The 12,908-nt window shown below is 43.6% G+C and overlaps 1 protein-coding gene across 1 annotated transcript in view; it reads right to left on the bottom strand.

Annotated features, from left to right (window-relative positions):
• Positions 1–9,378: 9,378 nt before the first annotated feature.
• LSG1 (large 60S subunit nuclear export GTPase 1) overlaps positions 9,379–12,908 on the bottom strand; it is a 40,207-nt gene continuing 36,677 nt past the window's right edge. Inside the window, exon 14 of the mRNA XM_066241069.1 lies at positions 9,379–9,916. Within this exon, the coding sequence (XP_066097166.1) occupies positions 9,737–9,916 (180 nt within the window). The 3' untranslated portion in view covers positions 9,379–9,736. The remainder of the gene's footprint in view (positions 9,917–12,908) is intronic.

Raw genomic sequence — 12,908 nt, 5'->3', positions numbered from 1 at the left:
AAATGAAACACTATATGTCAGGTATTGTGCTGTGAACTGGGGACACGTTGTTGAGAGAAACAGACCTTTGTGCAATTTACAGTTCAGTAGAGGAGAGAGACATAAACAATTGACCATATAAAGGTAAAGTTATGGCCTGACCTGTGGTGGCACAGTGGATAAAGCATCGACCTGGAATGCTGAGGTCGCCGGTTCAAAACCCTGGGCTTGCCTGGTCAAGGCACATATGGGAGTTGATGCTTCCTGCTCCTCCCTTCTCTCTCTCTCTCTCTCTCTCTCTCTTCTCTCTAAAATGAATAAAGTCTTTAAAAACTAAAAAAAATTAAAGGTAAAGTATGTTATTAAACAAAAGCAAAAATTAAAATAAGATGATTAAGTAATATAAAATAAATACCAATTAAGATAAGATTAAAGAGTTAAATCAAAAGGAAAAATATAGCCCTGGCCAGATAGCTCAGTTGGTTAGAGCATTGTCCCAATGCTTAGAGGTTGCTAGTTCGATTCCCAGTCAGGGTACATATAGGAACAACTCAGTGTTCCTGTTTCCATCTCTCTCTCTCACTCTCTTGCTGGAATCAATGAATAAAAAAATATATATATATAAACCAAGTTGCTCATAGTCTGTGCACAATAAACACGACAGTCTGAAATCGCCATCGTCTCGAATTCCCACTCTGCCTCCTGGCAGCGGTGACTTGGGCACAGTATGATCCTCTCTGCACATAGGTATTCTTACGTATCAAGTAAGGATGATGGTACCTACCTTAGAGTTACTGTGATTATTAGAAACCCTGCAGATAGAGCACGTGTCAGCAGGGGAAATTATTCTTTTTATTGTCATTCCTAAGAAGAGCCTTAGATCCACTAAAAAAATGATTTAAAAAAAATGTAAAGAGGAAGGTCAGCTAATGGTGAGAGACGCAGAGCTCGGTTCTTAGTTCTGTTCTCTCCTCTACCACATGCCAGATGCATGTGGACTCTGGCTTTAAATACTCTCTCTACCCCTGTGCCTCCAAGTGAGTATCTCCAGGTCACCTCACACTCACGCGGGCAGCTGCCTCCTCGGCATTTCCTCTTGCATTGAACACATATAAAACCGAACTTGTAGTTTTTTCTTCCCAAAGCTGCTCCGCCAGCAGCTTCCCTCCACAGGCTGATTGGGTGTCCTGGTCCTGTGGGCCACTCCCTTATATGAGGACACCTCTCCAAGCATGATGAACGTTGTCTTTCTACCAGGCTGTGAGCATCTTGCAGCCAGAGTTGTTAAGTTCATACTTGTATCCCTAGCTTGTAGCTCAGTGCCTGGCACATAAAAAGATAATCTTTACTGAATGAAAAGTTGGTTTTGAAACAGTCCATACAATTCTGTTATGTACCATAGTAGGAGCATGTTTACAATACTTCGGTGACACCTGACATTGTGTGTGTGGGTGTGCTGGCGAAGGCTTTAGAGAAATGCACGAGGTGGGCTTTGGAGAAGAAGCTTGTTTTGGTGATGAGGCCATGGCACCAGTCCTGCTAAGGCCCTCCTGGAGGCGGGAAAGGGGTAGGAGACGAGGTGAGAGAGGCAGTCTGCAGCCGGGGCATGAGGACGCCAGGACTCCACCTGCAGGGAACACCGGCCTCCAGCGCCCGGGAGCGTAGGGCTGGGCGCGCCCATCTCTTCTCGCGGTCCTAGGATTATATGTTCTAACCAAGCCCTCCCTGCCATTAGGACCTCTCCTAATTCCCGAACACCTTCCTCAGGGCTCTTCACAGAGTCAGTCCTCAGGAAGCGAATCCCATTCCTTTAGCAGGCCCCCTCCTCCCCCCAGGCCTGGCAGCTGCCCTACCCAGAATCTGTGGGGTTTTTTGGTCAAGGTCCTGAATTTGCCGAAAAGAAAAACCAGTGGATCATAAAAAACAAAACAAAACCCAACAGTGGATCATAACAAATGTCCTCCCTCCAAATAGGCATTTCCTGTTGGCCGAGGCACTGCACCCACAGGCATTGTCCTGGAGAAGGGCGGGCTGCAGCAACCTGGGCGGTCCAGCCTGCGTGGTCCAGCCAGGGCAGGCCGCCAGCCGTGGTCATGAGTCCCAGCCACTTGGGTGGACAGAGGCCAGCAGCTCAACAGCTTTCTCTTCTGAAGACATGGCCTCCTGCTAATGTTCTTGTAAAATGAATTATTTAGAGGAAGTTCTTGTGGCTACTCAAATCTCACATCAGTTTGATTTACCTGTCATACATGTAGAGAAATCAATTCTAAGAATTTTCATTTAAAAATAACAGCATTTCCAGATCTCAACCAGTCCTACTGTGGACATGCCGGAGAGTCGTGATTGAAGCAGGTGGTAGGGGTCTGGGGGTCCTGGATTCTATTTAAAACTGTCAACACACTGCGTGATCTTGTCAAGTGCTGCTTTGCTTGTTTTACCTTTTCCCCTTATGTTCCTTATTAATAACATCTGATTGCTGAAAGTCACTTCACGATGCTCAGAATGTAGGCATGTGATAACAGAACTAGCAGATGTTACATTAAAGAAAGCCCTACATTTTTAAAGAGGTAAATCTCAATGAATTCTGTCTAATAGCAAGGCAACTCACCTTTTAAAGAACGAATTTCTCAGAATGCAGTTCTTGGAACAATTATTGAAAAGAAATGTAAGTTCTCGTTGCAACTTACAGTTCTGAAAGAACCAGCATCCTACCAAGTCCCTAGTGTGCCAGTATGGGAGCCGGATAACCCCACTTCCCATAAATCAGCAAAGGCAGAGTCAGGATGAAGCTACGTTTCTATTAAGTGTGGTAACTATTTGATTCTAGTCTCCCAGTGTAATTGTCTGTTCTCCTGAATGACTGAGCCCTGGTGGTATTAACTCTCTTATGATTCTCACACTCATTTTTTTATCTTGAAAAAATCTCAAAACCACTGAAAAGATGAGACTGGAACTCACTAATTGAACATAAGACAGTGAACAATGGGGATTATTAAGGGTGGAACTTTTTGTGTGTGTGTGACAGAGAGACAGACAGAGTAAGGCACAGACAGGAAGGGAGAAAGATGAGAAGCTTCAATTCTTCGTTGTGGCACCTTAGTTGTTCATTGATTGCTTTCTCATATGTGCCTTGACCGGGGGGGATTTTGGGCTCAAGCCAGCAACCATGGGGTCATGTCTATGATCTCATGCTCAAGCCAGTGACCCTGTGCTCAAGCTGGTGAGCCCGTGCTCAAGCCGGCGACCTCAGGGTTTCGAACCTGGGTTTTCTGCCTTCCCAGTCCAATGCTCTATCCACCTGTCCACTGCCTGGTCAGGCTAAGGGTGGAACTTTTGAATGAGTTTCCTCACGTGACAAAGACTAAAGGGGGGAGGGGCTATGAAGACAGGTGGCAGATTTCTGGCTTGCTGCCAGATTTCCCATTTTACCCCCCCAAGAAAACCTGGTGCTATTGGCTTCTTAACAGAAACCTCAACTTCCTTCTAATTTCCTGAAATGTAAACAGATGACAGATGTACATAGCAGGTTATACTTTAAATGGGTGGTATATTCCTTGTAATAAATGCTGGAGGAAAATGTCAAAACAATAAAGTGATGACTGCAATTCCTAAATCTAAAGCACTAAGCTCTGCAACAAGGGTGGGAAGTTAAAAAAAATGCCATAACAAGATATATTCTGGGCAGAAGCAAAGGTGAAAATATAAATGTTTCCTTTTGGAGTGTCCTAGTTTGGATTCCTCAGACTCTACGCAAAGGACTTTGGTTCACTTAGTTTATTAGAGATGGTGGAGGGAGAAAAAGCAGTGAAGGGTGAGTTAATGAGATGGTTTTAGTTGAGGGCAGGGGAGGCTCAAATTCCACTTAGGATCTACTGAGGAACCTGCCGACTGTATGCAGAGTGATGGGGAAGCTGGGGCACTTCCTAACCACCCCCGTTCCACACGGTTCAGGGCTGCTCCGGGGGCGTTAAACCCCCAGCCCTATGGACAGCCTATGTGCAGGCTGAGGTGCAGGCACGCAGAAAGAGGACCTGTGTTGGAAAGCCGTCAGTTGCACAGGAACTGTCCACAGGGGCTGCAGGAGAACTGGAAGTAGGCTAAGGGATATGGGGTTGGGTGAGGTATCTATACAGACATCTCTTACCAGTAATGATTGCTAAAAAGACATTCTCAATTGTTTCACATTCATGAACGTTAAATATCAAAGGTAGATATCCAGAAATAGGCCCCCACACTTATGTTAGATTTTTTTTTAATAAATAAATTTTTATTTTAATGGGGTGACATCAATAAATCAGGGTACATACATTCAAAGAAAACATTTCCAGGTTATCTTGTCATTTAGTTCTGTTGCATACCCATCACCCGAAGAGAGCTCATCCTCCACCACCCTCCATCCAGTTCTCTCTGTACCCCTCCCCCTCCCCTCTCCCTCCCCCTCCTTCCCTCCCCCCACCCCCCGTAACCACCACACTCCTGTCCATGCCTCTTAGTTTTGCTTTTGTGTCCCACCAATGTATGGAATCCTGCAGTTCCTGTTTTTTTCTGATTCGCTTATTTCACCCCACACAATGCTACCAAGACTCCACCATTCCGCTGCAAGTGATCCGATGTCATCATTTCTCCTAGCTGAATAGTATACCATGGTGTATATGTGCCCCATCTTCTTCATCCAGTCTTCTATTTTTTTTTTACAGTGATTAAAAGCCTTTAAGCAAACTCTTGGCCAATACAGCAAGAATCCATAAAAGAGTAGTGTCCTTAACATGTTCACCAAGTCCAAGTTGGCCCCATCACCATGCCAAATCCCTGAAAATTGCAACCCAACCACAGTTCAGTCTGTTAGGAGCTGTCACAGGGAGCAGGAGTCCAGGAAAGTTCCCCACAGGAAAAGTCCACATGGCACTGGAATTGTTGTCACCATTCTATACTTTGCAGCTCATGTCCAAGTCCCAATGACCGCTGCTTCTAGCTGGCAATGATTCAGGTAGACTGGAAAAGCCATCTGCAGCATGCGTGGATATGGAGCTTCTGTTCTCCTCTGCCTGGAGAGTTGAGACCAGGTTGCTTTTCCCTGGAGCTCTGTGACTGTGGCCTGGTAAAGAGAACCTTGGGCTACACTAAGCTGGGTGGCAAAGGTAAATTCATAATACAGGTTGGCAAAAGGAGGAAAGAGAGCTCTAAATTAGGAGTAGGTCCCAGCCTGAAATATGAGTGGGGCATTGAGGTAGGAAGGATAAAGGAAACACCATATATTAAGCAAAGCAGCAGAAAATAGGACTATCAACACCCACAACAGAGATCTTTGAGGGAAGAATAAAAAACCTGACTACTCAGGCAAAACATAGTTAAGTGGCCCTTGTGCAAATGAGATCAGTTTACCTGCTTCTCGGAAGAAATACCCTAGGCTCGTCTAGTGTTGTAGATGGGACCGACGGCCCTGGGCACCTTCAGCCTTCAGTGGCAAACCCCAGCTTTCTGTGCCAGGTTAGGTCATAGGTGGCTGGAGCAGGGCTGGAAGAGACTGAACCCTCCCTTAGAGGAGCGAGGGGGAAGCCCACCTTCCAGTGTCCCTGTTTCCTCAAAGCAGAGGCGTGTAAGCCTGGCAGGCTTTAGCTCAATGACCTTCCTTTCCACTATTGAAGCAGGACCCAGATGGCATCCTATGAGACCCCTTTAGGGCGTTGGAGCCTTTAAGGGTGTATCCTAAAAGCTGGTAGTTACTCTGATCTCTATTGGGCTTTTTCTGCCTCTAGGTATCTTAAAAGCCATTCTCAGAAGATCTCGCTGAGGGGTTTGAGGATCCCCATCCGCCCATATAAATCTTTTCCATATATCTGGGGCCATTTGGTACGTTAGATTTTTGACAAGGGTGCCAAAGCAATTTAATGGGGAAAGCCTAGTCTTTTCAACAAAGTGTTGGACTCCTGGATACTGTATCTACAGGAAAAAGAATGAAGTTGGTCCATTCCCTACCTTACACAATATGCAAAGATTAACTCAAAATGGACCAGAGACCTAAATATAAAACTACAACTCTTAGAAAAAAAATATAGGGGTAAATCTTAGTAATCTTGGATGTGGCAAATAGCTTTTTTTTTTTTTTTTTTTTTTTAAATGAAAACAACAGCCCTGGGCAGCCAGCTCAGTTGGTTGGAGCATTGTCCACATATAACAAGATTGCGGGTTCAACTCCTGGCCAGGGCACATAGGAGAGGTGACCACCTGCTTCTTCACCCTTCCCCCCTCTCCTTTCCCTCTCTCTCTCTCTCTCTCCCCTCCCCTCCCTCCCACAGCCAAGGCTCCATTGGAGCAAAGTTGGCCCGGGCACTGAGGATGGCTCCATGGCCTCTGCCTCAGGTGCTAGAATGGCTCTGGTTGCAATGGAGCAACGCCCCAGATGGGCAGAGCATCGCCCCTTGGTGGGCATGCTGGGTAGATCCCGGTTGGGAGCATGCGGGAGTCTGTCTCTCTGCCTCCCCGCTTCTCACTTCAGAAAAATACAAAAAAAAAAAAAGGAAAATCAATCAATCAGTCTGACTTGTGGTGGCGCAGTGGATAAAGCATCAGCCTGGAATGCAGAGGTCACAGGGTTGAAACCTTGGGCTTGGCCAGTAAAGGCACATACAACAAGCAACTAATGAACTAAAGTGAAGCAACTGAATCAATACTTCTCACTGCTCACCCTGTAAAATCAGTAAAATCTTTAAAAAAAAAAAAAAAAGTAATTTTTCCATTTCCCAGATATAACACATTTTCAAATATACTTTACTAAATTCACTGGGGTGACATTGGTTCATAGAGCAATACAGGTTTCAAGTGTCCAACAAAACATCCCCTGCCTTTTGCACAGTGCACCGGGCACCCAGCGCCCACAGCAGTCTCTCTCCACCCCCTCTCACCCCTGCTTTGCCCGCCTCCGCCTACCTCCACCACTCACCAAGACAAGGATTTTTTTTTATTATAATTTTATTTTTTTAATGGGCAACATCAATAAATCAGGATACATATATTCAAAGATCAACAAGTCCAGGTTATCTTGTCTTTCAATTATGTTGCATACCCATCACCCGAAGTCAGATCGTCCTCTGTCACCTTCTATCTAGTTTTCTTTGTGCCCCTCCCCCTCCCCCTTTCCCTCTCCCTTTCCCCCCCTCCCCCCATAACCACCACACTCTTATCAATGTCTCTTAGTTTCACTTTTATGTCCCACCTACGTATGGAATAATGCAGTTCCTGTTTTTTTCTGATTTACTTATTTCACTTTGTATAATGTTATCAAGATCCTACCATTTTGCTGTAAATGATCCGATGTCATCATTTCTTATGGCTGAGTAGTATTCCATAGTGTATATGTGCCACATCATCTTTATCCAGTCATCTATTGACGGGCTTTTTGGTTGTTTCCATGTCCTGGCCACTGTGAACAATGCTGCAATGAACATGGGGCTGCATGAAGACAAGGATTTTTAACTGTGAACTCATGGGTGAATTTTTGGGGAGGGAAGTCTGTAAATCCTCTGATATATTTCACAAAATTGTATAAATAGGAATATGCATTTTTCTATAGAAAGTGTTCATAACTTCCATTAGCTTTCCAAAAACATCTATGACTGTAAACAAGGTAATGATCTGAGTAAAGGGAACGAGACTCGGAGAAAAAAGGAGACAAAAGTCCGAGGCTGAAAGAGCCACAGTGCATTATAAATGCATTAGAACGACTGGACCACAGAAGGTCAAAGGCCCTTGTCTTATTCTTAATGATCATAGGTAGTAAGAACATCAGGGACCCCTATGCCTACAATAAAAACTAGCTGACTGCCTGTTTTCTCACTCCCTGTGGGTATAGAAAAACACATGCTTTTCTCAGTAGTAGTGGCTCATGTGATGGTGGTTTTCAGTACAAGGTCATGCTCTTAGGGGCCTTTGAAAACTGCATGTCAGCACCCCATTCCAAGAGCTGATATGCCTTCTGCCATATCAGGGGTGTGCTGGATATGTGTGAGGTTGAGAATCATTAATCTAAATAATGTGCTCAAAAGAATCCATCTAAAATCCCAGTCAGCACACAATGGAGAAAAGAAAGCCTCTTCAACAAATGGTGTTGGGAAAACTGGAAAGCCACATGCAAAAGAATGAAACTCGACTACAGCCTGTCCCCGTGTACTAAAATTAATTCAAAATGGATCAAAGATCTAAATATAAGACCTGAAACAATAAAGTACATAGAAGAAGACATAGGTACTAAAATCATGGACCTGGGTTTTAAAGAACATTTTATGAACTTGACTCCAATGGCAAGAGAAGTGAAGGCAAAGATAAATGAATGGGACTACATCAGAATAAAAAGTTTTTGCTCAGCAAGAGAAACTGATATAAAAATAAACAGACAGCCAACTAAATGGGAAATGATATTTTCAAACAACAGCTCTGATAAGGGCCTAATATCCAAAATTTACAAAGAACTCATAAAACTCAACAACAAACAAACAATCCAATTAAAAAATGGGAAGAGGACATGAACAGACACTTCTCCCAGGAAGAGATACAAATGGCCAACAGATATATGAAAAGATGCTCAGCTTCATTAGTTATTAGAGAAATGCAAATCAAAACTACAATGAGATACCACCTCACTCCTGTTAGATTAGCTATTATCAACAAGACGGGTAATAGCAAATGTTGGAGAGGCTGTGGAGAAAAGGGAACCCTCATTCACTGTTGGTGGGACTGTAAAGTAGTACAACCATTATGGAGGAAAGTATGGTGGTTCCTCAAAAAACTGAAAATAGAACTACCTTATGACCCAGCAATCCCTCTACTGGGTATATACCCCAAAACCTCAGAAACATTGATACGTAAAGACACATGTAGCCCCATGTTCATTGCAGCACTGTTCACAGTGGCCAAGACATGGAAACAACCAAAAAGCCCTTCAATAGAAGACTGGATAAAGAAGATGTGGCACATATACACTATGGAATACTACTCAGCCATAAGAAATGATGACATCAGATCATTTACAGCAAAATGGTGGGATCTTGATAACATTATAAGGAGTGAAATAAGTAAATCAGAAAAAAACAAGAACTACATGATTCCATACATTGGTGGAACATAAAAATGAGACTAAGAGACATGGACAAGAGTGTGGTGGTTATCAAGGGTGGGGGGAGGGAGGACATGGGAGGGAGGGAGGGAGAGAGTTAGGGGGAGGGGGAGGGGCACAGAGAACTAGATAGAGGGTGGCGGAGGACAATCTGACTTTGGGCGAGGGGTTTGCAACATAATTTAATGACAAAATAACCTAGACGTTTTCTTTGAATATATGTACCCTGATTTATTAATGTCATCCCATTACCATTAATAAAAATTTATTATAAAAAAAAAAAATAAAATCCCAGTCAGGTTTCATCAAATTAAGATTGTTTATCAAGAATGTGGACTGTCCAAATGGCAGCGTATCTACATAAATCGATGAAACATGTTAGTGGCAATTTAATTTTAATACCTTTTCAAAAAAAAAAAATCCCAATTTACAAATTAGCATACATTTGTGCATATTTTTATACAAACAGATATACATTATTCATTCCCTCATCTTAAATTCAGCCTTCTATAGCAGGAGGCTTCTGGGGCCCCAAAACGACCACACCCATCGGAGCTGGTGCTTCCAGGGGCCCCTCGGGCCGGAGCCGGCAGCTGGGAGCGGCTGCTGCTCCTTCCAGATGCACATGTGGCTGCCATGTCCTTGTGCTCACGTATCCAGGTGCTTGTAGAGTCTCCGAGTTTTCTCTTTCTTATTTTTGTTGCCATGTTTCTTCCAGGGCTTCCCAGCCTCATTCTCAGAGCTCATAGCAGCTGCAGTCACCAGGCCGCTCCCAGGCTTATAGCCCATCACAGCCTGGACTCCCTTGGTCAAAGCTCTCACGTTTTCCTAGCAAGTAAGAGAAATATTATTTGAGATAGCACAGTCTCCTTTGGAGCATGTGCACAGTATTATATATGGAGAACTCCAAGATAGTGGACTTCCACCTCTTTTACCAGTCTTTTCTCTCCAGTACTTAAATGGTACGTTTTCAGCATTCTCTCCTCAGTTCCTTTTTCCTCAACATTGCTTAGTTCCATAGCTTCAAATATTATCTATAACTGCACTCACACTACTACTACTTCCTGGAAATCTCTATCTTGATACTAAAATTTGATCAGCCTCAATCTAAATTTACTTAGAAACTGCCTACTCTTTACTTCAGTGAGAGTATAGAGTCCACCCAGCTGCCAAGACAGCACACTCCTGTCCTCCTCATCCATCATACAGTCAGCTGGCCAATGAGTTCTGCAGGTCCCAGTCTCTAGAGTTTTGTTCATTTATCTCCTCCTCTCCATCCATCACGCACGCTGTGACCCAGGTGTTCACTACCTTTCACTGGACCACTGCAAGACTCTTCTAATCCAGCGGCCACATTTCTCCGAGAGTTCCCTAATCATGATCTCTCTATTCCTGTCCTCACAAATCCGACGGCCCCTTGTGACCTGGGGGTGAAGTTCAGATTCTCTCATGTGGCACACAAGGCCACCTACGACATTGGCTCTTTAATGATAAACCCCACACTCCCACATCTTTATGCCTTCATTCATGCTACTCCTTCTACCTGAAAATCTGGTCCTGACCTCTCCCTTCCAACTGGCACATTTTTATTTGTCTCTCGAAGTCCAGCTTAAATAACACTTCCTCTCTATAGCTCTCACTCACCCACTGTGATCTCAGCTCCAAGATCACTGCTCTCCAGCCTAGGCTCAGAGTCCTGACTTACACCTCTGTCCAAGACCTAGCATGTCATGTGATTACTCGCTTGCTGGTCCCTTTGCTAGAACGTGATTCTCCTGACAGTAATAATCGTGTCTCACTCAATTTGACACCTCTGGTCCTGGTATAGTAGCTGGCACATAGCAAATACTCAAGAGTCTTTGTAAACTTGTGATTTTTATTTAAATAAAACAAATCAAAATTTAAGTTTACTTAGTAGAAAAAATTTAATCCAATAATTTGCAAGTATAAAGCAGTATCTCATGATCTTAAAATAGTAAAGTATTACTCTAGAAAATAAAGCTTAGATGCTTAACTATACTATATATAATCAACTGTAATTTTTCAGTTTTCTTATATTTCTTTGGAAATAACTCAAACTAGGAGTCACAACAACTTAAGTTCTAGCCTAGCTTTGCCATTTACGACAAGTGACCTCAGTTAGTCACTTAGCTTCCTTGAGCCTCAATGTCTTCAATAGTAAAGGGGGTAACACCTGCTTGGCACGCCTCACCAGGACCACTGTGTGAGGCACACAAATAAAGCACCAGATGAACACAGAAAAAACCGTTCTCTGCATATACATGATCCCCAACCCCACTTTTTGGGGTATAGTAGTTACAAAAGCATTTAAAGATATATATTAGGTGTGATTATATGATTATTCTGCACATAAATTTGTTCTTTAAAATACTATCTACAGCCTGGCCAGGCGGTGGCGCAGTGGTTAGAGCGTTGGCCTGGGGCACAGAGGACCCAGGTTCAAAATCCCAAGGTTGCCAGCTTGAGCGCAGGCTCACCATCTTGAGTACAAAATCAGAGCCATGACCCTATAGTCGCTGGTTTGAGCCCAAAGGTCTCTCTGGCTTGAGCAAGGATCACTGGCTTGGCTGAAGCCCCTGGTCAAGGCACATATGAGAAAGCAATCAATGAACAACTAAAGAGCCACAACGAAGTATTGATGCTTCTCATCTCTCTCCCTTCCTGCCTGTCTGTCCCTCTCTCTGTAAAAAAGAGATTTTTTTTAAATTAAAAAATTTTTAAATGTGTTGGTTCAGAGAAAAGACAATCCACTAAGTGGGAGAAAAATTTGCAAATCATAAATATAATAAAGGTTCACATCCAGAATACATCAAGAATTCTTTACAACTCAACAATAGACAATCTTCAGAGATAAGAGATACACACACGTGCCAATGAGCACATGAAAAGATGTTCAACATCCTTAGTCATTAGGGAAGTGAAATCAAAATCATGACTACACACATGCTAGGATGGCCAAAATAAAAAGGACAGGAAATAAATACTGGCAAGGATGTAGAGAAACAGGAACCCTCATACATGCGGGTGGAAATGGAAAATGGGGCAGCAACTTTGGAGAGTTAAATGTGGAGTTACCCTATGACCCAGGAAGGTTACTCCTAAAAATATACCCAAGAGAAAAGAAAATATATGCCCACACAAAATACTTGCCCATGAATATTCACAGTAGCATTATTCATAATAGACAAATAGTAGAAACAATCCCAATGTCCATCAACTGATAAATGGATAAATTGGCAATAAAAAGGAATAAAGTACTGATACATGATGAATCTCGAAGTCACTGTGCCAAGTTAGAGATACCAGTCACAGAAGACACAGAGTGTGATTCCACTCACACAAACTGTCCAGACAGGTGAATCTATAGAGAAAGCACGTTAGTGGCTGGCATGCCTGGTGGGAAGGAGCACGAAGAGTGGCTGCTACTGGTGTGGGTTTCTTTTCTTTTTCTTTTTTTTTTGTGTGTGGCAGAGATAGAGTCAGAGAGAGGGACAGACAGACAGGAAGGGAGAGAGATGAGAAACATCAATTCTTCATGCGGTTCCTTAGTTGTTCATTGACTGCTTTCTCATATGTGCCTTGACCGGAGGGGGGGGGTGGTACAGCAGACTGAGTGACCCCCTGTTGAGCCAGCGACCTTGGGCTCAAGCTGGTGAGCTTTTGCTCAAACCAGAAGAGCCCGCACTCAAGCTGGTGACCTTGGGGTCTCAAACCTGGGTCCTCCATATCGCAGTCCGATGCTCTATCCACTGCGCCACCGCCTGATCAGGCTGGTGTGGGTTTCTTTTCGGACTGATCA

This window comes from Saccopteryx bilineata, chromosome 8 (genome assembly GCF_036850765.1).
Source record: "Saccopteryx bilineata isolate mSacBil1 chromosome 8, mSacBil1_pri_phased_curated, whole genome shotgun sequence".
Taxonomy (NCBI): Eukaryota; Metazoa; Chordata; class Mammalia; order Chiroptera; family Emballonuridae; genus Saccopteryx; species Saccopteryx bilineata.
The sequence above is the reverse complement of the archived record's forward strand: the minus strand, read 5'-3'. Positions and strand labels throughout refer to the sequence as shown.